Source organism: Syngnathus typhle, linkage group LG9, assembly GCF_033458585.1.
Source record: "Syngnathus typhle isolate RoL2023-S1 ecotype Sweden linkage group LG9, RoL_Styp_1.0, whole genome shotgun sequence".
Lineage (NCBI taxonomy): Eukaryota > Metazoa > Chordata > Actinopteri > Syngnathiformes > Syngnathidae > Syngnathus > Syngnathus typhle.
The window spans coordinates 7,967,494-7,981,202 of NC_083746.1; the positions used below are offsets into that span (position 1 = coordinate 7,967,494).

Consider the following 13,709-nt stretch of genomic DNA (forward strand, 5'->3'; position numbering starts at 1 on the left):
TGACAAAAGAGGGATGGGAGAGTGTAAATTAAATGAAAATCAAGGCTCAGTCCCAAGAAGTGCGTCAGACAAGGTGATGACTTCTCAGCAGTACCTCTGCCAAGAAGTTCAAATATGTCTCATGAAGACCTTTGGGGCCTTATGTTACTTTTAGCGGAGGAATTTATAAATGTATTATTTGTGCCATTTTGTATCTCCGTAGGTTTTCCATGCAAATACCGACGCCACAGAAGTGGTTCTCAATCGGATCCCGCAGCCCGTCCTGGCCCGCTTTGTGCGAATCCGACCTCAGACGTGGAAGAACGGCATCGCGCTGCGCTTCGAGCTTTACGGCTGTCAGATTACGGGTAAGAAAGACGAAGCATCTTTTTCTGGCGAGCTTAACTGAGCTTTTCCGGCCCATCTCCTCAAGGGGCTCCTGTAAAAACATGCTGGGAGTTTTATAGGGGTGATATACTGGCGTTAACGTTAGGTCACAAGGTGGGTCGGTGCAAGAACAACTCCCTAGGAAAACATTTCCTGTGAAAACCATGAGTATCAATCTTTTTTATTCCGCTGCTTTCATATCATCAATTTGCCCGTCCATTCACCCAAAGTTTATTTTCATACTTTCCCGCTTGCCGTCATTTATTTCTCTCCTTTTCATAAGCAACACACCCACTCTTTCAAACTCATACCCGCCCTTCTTCCTTTCCCTCCCTATCAGCCCCCTCCCGAGTCAGTCCTAATAGAATAATACTAGATTGTGATGTGTGGGTGATTACATCAGAGAGTAACGGGCTCTCGGCTTTCATCTGCAGCCCTGGCAAACAAACGGGATTTCAACCAGCATAATCAGCTCAATACTATAAATAGATAAAACTTAATTAGAGAGTCTGTGTTTGTGTGTTTTACAAATGGTAAAGGGCAAGTTTCAATCAGTGTGTGTGTGTGTGTGTGTTTCTTTCACTGTATCATTATTAGGTTAGGTCCTCTCGCTGCTGCCATTGTAGTGGCCATTGAGAGCGACAGATAAGCTCTTATCTAGGGGGGGGGTTATTTCGCCACCCGCACAAGCTGTAATCACACTCGAACAATATGATACTGCTTGCATGTGCGCGTGTTGTCTTATTTCAGTACCTGAACTTGCAATCGTCCTCCTGCTTTATTCATTACACTTGACTGAGGCCATGAAAAGGGAGCCCACTCATCACTCCCAAAAAGAGAAGAATGAAAAGGAGGCAAAAAACTGCAGCCAAGCAACATTAGACGTACCGTGCTTGAATTATTTTAATATTTTCGATCTAGGCAGTCCCTTCTTGCCCTGCCCACGGTGCTAGCAGTCTTTGGTGTGAATTATCTCCAATCCATTAAGTGTCTGACTAAATCATTCATTTTATGAGAAAAAGCTGTTATGCAAAATCATTTGAGGGCGGACTAAGCTCCCCAAAAGTTGGAATATATCGTTTTAATGAGCACAGCAAATGTCTTATAGCAAAGCAGCAATGCAGTATCTTTTGTTTGATGCCGACATATTGACAAACATGCACACAGCCTATCACAGTGCCCATGGGGACGTGATAATGCCCTATGCAGGCCTATAAAGGCGCACATAAAGCAGTCAAACAGTGACATGCCATTAACTTAAATCACACTTTTATGTCTCTCGCTCTCCTTTTTTCTCACTTTCTTTCCATCCCGTCTCCATGGCGCTGCTCACTTTTTCTTCCCGCTCATGCGCTGTGTCCTATCTATCGCCTCCACTCTCAGCCTCTGCACCCGCTCTTGTGTTTTTCCTTTGCCCTCTCTCATTTTCTCGCCACATCTCTGCTCTTAAATCTTCGCCCGTTACAGCCTCATCCAAGCGCCCCCCCCCCCGACACCCCCTCGCTCCGTCTTTAATCTCGTTTTATTTCGGCCCCTGCAGCATCTATCAGTCATTTGTTTATAGCACCCTTATCACTCTGCTTGCTGGTTTTCATGTGCTTGTTTGGAGACATGGTGGCGTGTCTGCAACTGTGTCCGTTTTGTGGATCAGTTCACCTTGTCACTGGGACCTCCATGTATGGTGGAAATTAAAAAAAAAAGTCTACACACCTCTATCCAAAAGGCCAGGTTTTAGTGGTATTAACAAAAATAAGAGCAACATAAATAAAGATGCTTTTGATTGAACCCAAATAATGTTCGGATGATTTAGGAGGCTTTTCCAATAGTTATTTATTTATTTTAAAAATTTCCCAAACACATATACTAGGTCCAATTAAAGATTGAAATTTTGGGCCATAATTCACTCACCTTTAAGGTGAGTTCTATCGATATATAGGAGGGTGTGCACACTTGTGCAACCACATTATTTCGGTTGTTTATTTTTAACTCAACTTCTCAAAAAGAATAGAGTTGTACGGGTTACAGCTTAGATTAATACTCAGGAAAGTTTTCAAATGGTCATAAAAACTATTTAAACTGGGATGTGTACTGTATACTTTTTAGATCTATTTTTTGTCTTTCTTTAAATCATGCATTCGCTGGCTATTTCTGTCATCTCCGGAGATCACATTCTCATTTGGTCTAATTGTGAGCTGCAGCTGCTCCAACAAATGAAAGAGTAAAAAAAAAAAAAAAAAAAACTTTGAAAATAAACAATATGTTAATTGAATTTTCTCCTTTGGTTTGCATTGCCCTATAGAGGGAGCTTAACCACTGCGTCGCTCGCCGTTGTTGTTTATTGTCAATTCATTATTTACTGCGGCGAGGTGCGGTTGCAAACATCACAGCATTAAACATTCATCTCCACCAAGACCCGAAGAATGTCACCATCAATCATCGTCAGCCTTCACTGTCAATATCCTCCCTCTTTCTATCCTTCTCTTCTTCTCATTCCTTCTCTCCCATCCCTCTTTTGACTTCTAATTTTCTTTTTGCATTTGCTTCCCGTTAAATTTGTTTGACCTTTTTGGCTTTATTTTTTTCCTTCACGTTCCTTGTCCTTAAGCTCCTCTGTTAATTTCTCTCCTCCTTCTCATCCTTTCTTCCATACATTATTCAATCACCGCCTTCATTTAAAACAAAGTTCAATTTTTTGGCACTCCTCCTTTTTTGTTTTCATTAATATTTATGAATGTAAGGTTCTGATTCTCGTTTGGCTCAAACACATTTGTCAGTCTAATAAATCACATGGCTTTGATCGCGCCACACTTTTTATTTTGTTCTTCCATTTGGGATTCAATGCGCCGCAAAGACTCTCGTGGCTCGGCTGAAGTTTCGCATCGACTTTGTAGCGGCATGAAGGCAAAATGCTCTGACGGTTTGATGGAAAGCCTTTCAGAGGAGCCGCAAAGTGGAACATTAGTTTAAAAAGAAAAATCACTCTAGAATTTTCCCTCTGAGATCAAGCCTGCGTCCATCTGTCAGCTCTATCGATACCTCCTGCCCCTTAGAAGGCTGGGCGGCGCTGGATCCCATCCAAGCTGACATTGGATGCGATACCGACTGCATCCAGAACATTTTGTTAGTCATTTGAGGAGAACAAAACCAATAAGGATCAAAAACAGCCCCAGTTGAATTAGAAAAGGAAATAATAAGCACCCAAGCTCTTTTCGTTGGGGAAAAAACAAAATTGCATTTCTCAACAGGTAGTGGAGTACCAACTACTATGTAGTCAGTCTGAATGATCACATATGACCAGTAAATATGACATTAATTGAGATCTCACCTCCTCCAATCAGACGCTCCCTGCTCAGAGCTGCAAGGCATGTTGTCTGGACTGCTGGCGGACTCGCAAATCTCGGCGTCCTCCATGAGGGATATCCATGGCTCCATGGGCGCAGCCAGGCTGGTGGCCAGTCGCTCAGGATGGTTTCCCAACCCGACGCAGCCCATCGCTGGAGAGGAGTGGTTGCAGGTACTTTGATGTCTTTGGATGGATGGATGGATGGATGGATGGATGGATGGATGGATGGATGGATGGACGGACGGACGGACGGATGGATGGACGGACGGATGGATGGATGGATGGACGGACGGATGGATGGATGGATGGATGGATGGATGGATGGATGGATGGTAGTTGCAACATTGTTTGTGTCGCAGGTGGACCTCGGCGTGCCCAAGATGGTGCGTGGCCTCATCACGCAGGGTGCGAGGGGGCTCGAGGGCAGCACCAGTGCCGAGAACCGAGCTTTTGTCAGGAAGTACAAATTGGCTCACAGTATGACCGGAAAGGAGTGGACGTTCATTACGGACAGCAAGACAGGCTTTGTAAAGGTAAAGAGTCATCCTGGACTGTTAGTCGCCTTCATCTTCTGTAATCTTTAAGCACTCTTGTAGACTGATCATCTTTAAACGGGATTATTGGTCTGTCACAACAATAATCCTGCCGAACGTCGGCGGACAAACCTGCTCAACTGATTTTCCTCACAGCTAATAAGCGATTTGCGAGAACGTTGAAATCCTGAAAGCCATATATTTCTTGGAAGATGATATTTATTACCTCCTTAATAATTCAATTTAATCACGGTGCTCCACATTGAGTCTTGCACACTCTTTCTCTCTCTCTCTCGTTGTGTTTTGGTTTGTCTTTCATCCTCTCGTTCACTCATCCGCCGCTCGGCTCTCATGGGTGTAATTAAAAATTGTCTGTCCTGCATCACCACCACTCAACACTGCTGGCAGTCGGAATCGCTGTGAGACAAGGCCCTTTAAACTCTGCTCGCTAAGGAGACTCCGCCTTTAAGAACTGTAATCGTAGCACCGGGTGTCTGTCTTTTCTGCTATTTTTCTCTCATCTGCTCGTCTTTTTAAATGAGGAACCTTGAAAATCCATCGTGTGTTTTTCATTTGGGATATGGAGAGGAATTCAGTTCATCAAGTTTAGATTATGGGTGATGTGCTGCTGTCTTGCCACTTTGATTGACAATCAAACGACTGAGTCTCTCTGTTGTTATTTATATGGCTCATGTCACGCTGTGCCGGGAATCAATAGTCATCCGTAGGATCACGTGACTTAAGGTCTGCAGCATTTTATGTTTGAGTTCTGCTTGACAGTTTTACCTGCTCCCTCCAAAATAACAGAATCTATAGACAAGCTCTCTGATAGCAAATAGCAGAAGGAGCCCGACTGGAACAGTCAAGCAAGCATCTGTCATTTGCTGAGGCAGATTTTCTTGTTGACTGAGCCGCAGAAGTGTTTATCCACATTTGCCTGCAAAAAAGAAATGCCCGAAACGGATCATTTACATTGTGACAAGGACAAGACACATATTGACCTCTCGTTATTCTTCTTCCTTTCTGGCAGTTTTTTGATGGCAACAGCCACTACGATACGCCAGAAGTGCGACGCTTTGATGAGATAATAACTCAGTACATCCGAGTTTTTCCCGAGAGGTGGTCACCTGCTGGGATCGGCATGAGGATGGAGGTCCTCGGTTGTGACCTGCCAGGTAAGAGCAACAATATCGGACGCGGCCTACACATAACATAACGTCTATTTTCTACATAAACATACAACTGGATGTTTTAATATTTGAATGTAGGCTTGCATTTAGTATCATTATTGTTTGTTTATTTTCCAGTGTGTATTTGCTTGGTATTAATCTCTGCGAGTGTGTGTGTGTGTTTATCTTTTACAAGCTTTTACTTTCCACTTGTGAGATTGCGTGTTACGTTAATCGTGGTTTTCTATAGGCATTTGCAACATGTCTGGACACGGATTAACATGTCTAGGTCATGGGGGTTTCTACCAGTCATTGCCATCTGTGTACAGTACCTCTGTTGTTGTCTACTTTAACATGTACAGTACAAGAACAGGGAAGTACATTGGGTCTGGATTGATGGATTCCTTCAACTCTCCAACTTTACTACAAATATACAGCATATGTCATGAAATTGCAGTCCTCGTCTCAACAGAACAGGAAGTAACGAAAAAATAAAAGGACAAGGACTTCCCCGTGTCTGTAATGGATAAAAGCAATATGTTGCAAAGGGCACATTAAAAATGCAAGTGTAATGCTTGCCCTCCTTTCGCCTTCATGGATTTGTGGCTGTTGGTGCCGCAGTCATAATGTGACATGTGACAGGTGAAGGGAAGCGAGGGATGTGGAGTGGCCTCTTGGCTGTAACTGATGGCAGAAAGGAAGCCACTTGGAGTGCAGGAGACCTTAAGGGAAGCGTATATCCTAAATGTGTCAGGACTGGCCAGCTGCCTGATAGTGATGAGAACAGAAGAGAAGAGAGGGGACATCCAGTTTTTATGCTTGCTTGAGGTGTTTTACATTGGCAGTGCTTCAAATAATACAAAAAAATGAATTGGAACTGTTGTCAGATGCAGATAAAAAATCTGGATAATCAATCAGGTGTTAGTTACCACTCAGTCATTGAAAAGATATTTTGGTTCTGTGGGAAAAGTCTGACGGAGGTTCATGACCCCATCACACACCTTTACGACAGATTTTGTGAGCCAGCTGGCCTTCTTACTCAACATCGAAAGCGATGTCGTTACTTTTGATATCATAAATGTTTGTCCTGCATGAATGAACCAAACTCCCCGCAGGAACACTCTAACATCTTGCAGATGAATCGTCTCTCCAGGTGAGTGGAATCAAACGGGGGACTAACTCCATATTTCTTCTCAGTTTCACTTCATTTGCTGCAAGGAGTTATAGGCTGACACCTTTTTCTGCGGACATTACAACCGAGAGCGCCGTACAAATTGATCTCTTGACTATTGCAGTTGTTTAATAGCCTTTCTGGGTCTGCTTGCCAGATGTTTGCCTTCTGGATGTGATCATAGCCGTAGACGTGATAACAGCGACAGCGCTCACATTTTCACAGCATAGAAATTGCTCCTGTTACAGCATTGTTTGGCAAATTGGGCTTTCACTTTTCTCTGTCACTTTTTATTGTCTTCAAACTACGCTACACTAGGTGATGCGAGAAGAAGAGAATTGGAAAGCCATGACCATTTTTTAGTGTTAACAATAATAATATATATCAATAATATATATGTGTCTGTGTGTGTACATATATATGTGTATGTATATATGTAAGTACATTTGGATGTATATATATGTAAATAACATCAAGTTTTTAATAAGTACTACAATTGTGTATGACATCTAAGAGGCTTTGCTGCGTCATACCATATAAGTTTGCAAACACACACAAGCACACATAATCATTCATGACAGATATCGTATTTTGTCATTCCAGGTTTCCAGTTAAATTCATAAATTAGCGCTGTATGTGTGTGCGTGTCCACCATCACTGATAGCTTTCACATGTGAGACATGGCTCCATTCCAGATTTCTTCATGCGATCACTGGAATGTAGCCTCAGCTCTGGCCGCACTCAGTTACGACTACTCGATGTCTCTCGCTCTTTGCTTCTTACCGATTCAACTTTCAACTTTAAAAATACTAGTTTTCTAATAATAGCAGTTGGCAGTAATTATATACATGGCTTGCGTTGTCCACTATTAATATAAGGAAACTATCTGTAGGCATGTGCGAGGTGGTGCTGCATAATCATCCGCCTCCAGCAGATTCCATTAAGTCCAAGATGTGAGCTGCTGTATACCAACAGGTGTAAACACACAGGGAATGGAAACTAATGTCAGTGTAGGAGGTCGAGTCATGAAGTGTGTGTGGCTTCGCCCGCTCCATCTCCCAGCCGCCCTCCCGTTGCATTCCCTCTTCATCACAAGGCCGTAATCACTCCCATCTCTGCCAAGGCTCCTGTAACACCCCCACCGCTCCGCACTGCACGCACTCGCAAACCGCAACCTCCACACCTTCCCTTCACTCCCGACCTCATTACTCGTAAAGACTTTCTTCACGCTACTGTATGGAGCACATGTTTAAGCTTCGTCCTTTCAATTTTGTTCCAGCAATATGTCGATTATGTGGTCATTAATTTGGTATTAGTGATGTAAAACAAAAAATGTGATCATTAGGAATCATGGTCTTAGAAGTTTTGCACAGTAGGTTGAGCCATGTCCTTGTTGAAATGTGATTGACAGGCGGTGTAAAAGCCACCCTTGGTCAATAGCATACTTAGCGTAATGGTTTCTGCAACACTTAAACTCATTTTCTGCGGTTCGCTGTGATTGTTAGCCATTCACTGGCAGAAGCGTCTTATTATCTCTTGATTGTGAGCAAGGCACTTAAGGCGACGATTACAAGCGCGCACTTTTGTGCTCCACAATAGGCCAGCAAACAGTTCGGCGTTACTGGTTGTACTCGCAAAGTCTTTCCTTGGAGCATTGTAGGGCATGTCAGTTTTTTTTTTTTTTTAATACCTACTGATGGATTTCTGAGTATTATCTTTGTAGTTTTAATGGATTCCATCCATTAACACACTTATACTTATCTATTGAAAAGTCCAGAAAGGACTGCTTTACGTATTTTAATTCAGCGTCGCCAAATAATTACCCACCGTTTTTAATCAAGCTTTCAGAATCCTAATTCATCGTCATACCTAGTCTAAAACTTTAAGCTGTAACATATTTGTCGCCTTTTTGGTTCTTAAAGGTGCCTTTAAGAGTCCTAATTTTACCAAGCATGGTAGTCTGTCATTGAATCATTAAAAAAAAAGGAAATCCCCACACCATGCACTATGTCACTAACAATTACACTATTCACAGTATTCTCTCTTTGTCAGACACGCACACACACACATACACACTGAATGGGTAGTCATTATTTAAGCAGACAGAGGTAGATTTATACCGAGAGCTCTTTCCATAATTGAACAGTTCTCGTCTCTCTGTTTCCGCCTCAGGCTGCTTCGTCAGCAGCTTTCGGATGAGGCCTGAAGCTGTGTGTGTGTGGTTGTGAGGAAGCAACACCTGTTTCTAACTTTAAGTTGCATGACTTCTGCTTGACTCACAGGTTGATTGCCATAAACAATTGAGAAATGTTTCATAATTCCCTTTCGACCAGCATCGTTGTGCAACCTGATTGTGAGAAAGGGTGGTGGAAAATGAAATGGAGCCGGAGAACAGAGTTGACAAACGCTGCGTGTGGTCATTAATTTGCAAGGTGGCACAGAGAAACGTGAATAGGTTATGTCTTTCATGTCTTCATGTCTGTCTGCCCTTCCCTGTGCTCACTTCCTCTTCCCCCCTCCTCAACGGGGGTAATTACAGAGGTAAAGGGCACCAAATTAAAAGCGCTTAATGTCAGCTGCCGGGAGCTACTTATCCTGTGTTAATATCTGATCCGGTGTCGGAACGACGTACTTGTTCCTGCCATATATGTGTGTGTGTTCGTCTGAATATTTTGTTGAACTAAAACTCAGCCCACTGTGGGTACACAGTCTATAATAAGCACACATCAGACTTTCCAGATCTTCTTGGCTCAGTCATCCTAGCCTATGGCTGAAATAAAACTGGAGAGTGAAAGACAGAAGATAAGGGATAGTACTTTCCTGAGTATAACTTGGTGAAAAGGACCAGATAAACATATGCAGACATTTACAGCAGTGTGTATGTGACTTTGAAAGGAGGGGGGCGCAGGTTAAACATTCGGCGGGTGTTTAGAGAAGCTCAATGTGGAAAAGTGGTTATCACGGTCAGTTTACTGACAAAGCCCACAGCTGATGTGTTGGTGTTTGCACCACTCTTTGATTTATCACACGAGCGCCGACACCAAGGTCGCTGTGAGTGCGCCATCTATCATGTGTGTGTGCGTGTCGGCCCTACAGTGAAGAGCGTGGTGATAAAATTTCGGTCTTGTTCTGTCAAACAAAATGGATACTTTTTTTTTTTTTTGCAGAATATATTTGTATGCGCTTTCGATTAAACCTCAGCATTACATCAATTGGTGCGCAAAATGGTTAAATGCATTTGTGTGATTTTACATCTGTTTTCCTTGTTGGCAGAAACAACCACCGTGCCTGACACAGCGACCCCCACGCTGCCCAGGGTGGAACAGTCCACTGCAGCAATGAGACCTGGTAAACACACACGCGCACACACACACACACACTTAAGGTCGATCTGCTGATGTCATTGTGCACCACTGGCTTTTTGGGCTTTGAAGTCTGCTGGAATCAAAAGTCGCCGATGAGGCTCTATGTGAGTGAAAATCGGATCCCACAGCCACCAGACCTCACATCCTCTTTCAAACGCAAACACACACACAGGTACACAAAAACCTGCGATGAATATGATGGCAAGCGGCTTCGCTGGCAAGTCATCTTTTTGGATAATGACATTTTATTGCATTTAAAAGCGCATACATTTTATTTCCTACATTTTATTCAATTTCCTCCGTTGCCCTCTTTCTTTCTGTTTTAGTGAAATATTCATGCTTGTCCCATTTTATTGAAATGTGTTAATATATTCTTTTGAGCGCTGCGTGCCTATGAAACCGGGATGTCTGTTTTAACTCTTTATGGGAACTTCGACAAGTTTTGCATTCTATTTATCCTAATATGTAATATTTTCTGGGGGGTTATTCCATCTATCTATTTCTGTTACATTTCGAGATCGTTATTATATCGTTTTATGTCTTCTGCTAATCGTTTGAGGATTACGATCATATGTTGGGGGGGGGGACATGCGACGTCAATTTGGAACATACGCTTAAGTTACCAAATATGATTCCCTGCCAGCTACTGCATTTTTGCTAAGCCAGATGTCAGGACACAAATGCAGAAAAGAACAAATCATGTGTTTGTTGAAAGTGGTGCAACATGTTGTTAAAGGTTTGTTTGTGTTTTTGTGTGTCGTAGCCACCACGCCGTCGCTGTGGGCCGTATGTGATTTTGAACAGAGCCTGTGCGGCTGGTCCGCCGATCCGCAATCAGGCGTCAGCTGGTCCTTGCACATGGCCGGGAGCAGCGCCGCCGGTCATAGCCAGCATGAAACCAGGCAGGATCTGACACTGGGGTCAGAGAGTGAGTACTTCCACGTGTGGCAATTGCTTTTTCCGCAACATTCACCGCGGATATTTCCGTGTACCAAAGGGGTGACCTCGGGGATACCTGACTGAGTAATCCAGATTTCCGATCAATATTCTCTGCCTCGAAGCTTTGTAGTGTTGTTAGAAACACGCTAGAATCAATGACATGATATGCAAGCTCAAAAGAGGCATGTTTTATTTTACATTCTATTGATTGTCTAGCTAAAATTTGCCTGCAAAGTGAACATCCCCTTTAGGAAAGAAAAATAAAATATTTATCATATCAAAACAGGCCCACATTTTGCACATGTGATATTATTTCAATAAACTTGTCTTTAGTTCCAATTGGATTTAAATGAACTTTTCAACAAACTGGTTTTACTTATTGTCCCAATCTACAAATACAAATTAATTCCAACTGCTCAAGGAAAAAGTGCCGCAGGAGCCATTAAAAAAGAAAAAAAAAAAACGTCTTGATCCAAAAACGCAATCTATTTCATCTTTTTATCACCCGACCCATTACCTGCCTCGGTTCAGTAGAAGTTGGGAAACACTGATCCACTGACTGCTATTTATTGACTTGAGTCGCTGATCTCCAGTCATAGAGTGCAGCATCACTTCATTCATCCTCCTCTCGTCCATCAGCGTTCTCTCATATCTTCTTGCAATCCTTTCCTGTTTCTGTCACTTGAGCTTTTCACATGTGTTCATCTTTATTAAGACAGCCCGAGGTATCCTCCATTGTTTTATCCATCAACCACACGCTTGCTGCATCGCTCAGCTCATCTATTCACACACACACATGCAATACTTACTGTACTCTCTTACACACACACACAAACGGGGCCAGCAGCAGTCAGATAAATCAGATGATGGCTCTGACAGAAGTGCAGCCTTAGCTCTGCAGCACTCCCCGAGGCGTCTTGCAGACACAAACACACATATTTAACCACTCAAGGTGGGTCGGCCCACATATTGAACACTCGAGAGGCCCCGCCCACACACAGACATGACCTTGCCGTATAGCGAGGCTTTCTGTTTGTGTATCAAAACTAAACACTTGAAGGTTGAGTGCACAGCTCCTACGTGAATAAACAAGGCCGCACGTGCGTGTGGAAACCTTTCCGTGCACGCGGGCTTATGAGAAAGGGTTGTAATGGATAGAGGGAGCGAAAGTTTCCCGTTAGACAGCAACATGACATTAAGTCGTGTTCTACAGCCACATATGCGCGGCAGAGGCCCCCCTTTCTGCGACCTGTCTCCCTGTGCAGATCAAAACCCCGCACTTGTCACCCAAAGCTCTTTAAAAGAGAAAAGCCCGACCTGAACACAACCGAGCCCAGAGAAAGGATTCTTTTGATCTCTGATAGTCCGTGACTGAATTTTATACCCCGGTGAGATTTTCATAGAAAGAAACTCTCCACGGTAGACATGCCTGTAATTGAAAAGCAAAGGAAAGCAGTTTATAAAAGCAGCAATAAGAAAAGCCACTCACTGCCACTGACGAGGATATTAATTTGAAACACCTCATATATTTGCTTTGAATTGCTTTTCCGTCCAATAGGTGCCGGCTCTCTCTGGGAAGTCTTATCTCGCCTTTTCAGACCTGAACACTATTTTGCCCTGTAATTGTCTCACTGTGTATTATATTATAGCAAAGTTTACACGAGTGACTCCAAGTCTGATTACTCGCATCTGTCTACTCGTGGATGTGACCTTGAGATGAATTTTAAAAAATGTAGTTTCTACAAATTGTGGGAAATAAAGTGCTCTAATTGAATGTGCTGCATGCATCACTTATTTTAGAAATTTTAAGAAAAGAACGCAGTGTTCCCCTCCAAAATATTGGTGTTGGAAATAAGAATATTTCAGTCACTATCACCTGGGAAAACATTTTGAATCCAACTTTTTTTTAACCTTTATGATGACTTATTCAGGGATCACTTGTAATGCAGTGGATTTCGAAAGTCTACACACCCCTGTTTACTATACCATTTGAGCAGTCACATTCACAGTTATAAAACAGTGTCCACACTTTTTCCTTCCCTCTCAAAAAGATTTCATTCTATTCAGTTTGAGTCCTCTTGGAGTCATTTTTTAATGTCACAAAAACGTGGCATTTGGACAAGGGTGACTTTTATATAATATTTTTATACTCTATATCACGCCAGTCAAATCAAATCTTCCCATTGCACAAATACAGCACCCACCAATCATCTCAAATACAAACGAGATACTTATCATTTCACGCATACACAACAACTGAGAGTTGTTCCCATCTAGAAATGAGCCGCTCATCTACAAACGATGTGAACATGCAAACTCGCGTAAGCACTAACGCACTCCCTCCGAGCGTCTCCGCCTAGTTCGCCCGTGGAGACTTGTTAATTAATTCTCTTCCTTTGTATGTTGGCCAAGATCAAAAGCAGAGAGAGGAGGAAAAAGCAACTTTTTTCCCCTCCTAAATGTACTTAATGAGCAACTGTAATTTAGGTCTCCTGTTTAATGCCTCCAAGTAAAGGAACAGAGTTAACTCAGCCCAAATACATTATTCATTAGCCGTGATATGTTGTTGCTGCCCGAGCGGATGGATGGATGGATGGATGGATGGACGGACGGACGGACGGACGGACGGACGGACGGACGGACGGACGGACGGACGGACGGACGGACGGACGGAATGAATGAATGTACATACATTTGTCTGCATTCATTATAAGAAACGTGTGCGTGTGTTTGTTTGTCTACTGTGAGTGTGTGCTCATTTGTGTGTCTGCGGCCATTAGTGGCCATGATGAAATGGTGGTTTCATTTGCGGCTCGGCCTCAT

General features: G+C 43.0%; 1 protein-coding gene across 2 annotated transcripts in view; it reads left to right on the forward strand.

The window, feature by feature from the left end:
• LOC133159518 (neuropilin-2-like) overlaps positions 1-13,709 on the forward strand; it is a 59,089-nt gene that overhangs the window by 34,205 nt on the left and 11,175 nt on the right. For both annotated transcript variants that reach the window (XM_061286577.1, XM_061286578.1), the window contains exons 8-13: positions 203-347; positions 3,705-3,880; positions 4,069-4,242; positions 5,273-5,417; positions 9,856-9,930; positions 10,711-10,875. In XM_061286577.1, coding sequence (XP_061142561.1) covers positions 203-347; positions 3,705-3,880; positions 4,069-4,242; positions 5,273-5,417; positions 9,856-9,930; positions 10,711-10,875 — 880 coding nt within the window. The remainder of the gene's footprint in view (positions 1-202; positions 348-3,704; positions 3,881-4,068; positions 4,243-5,272; positions 5,418-9,855; positions 9,931-10,710; positions 10,876-13,709) is intronic.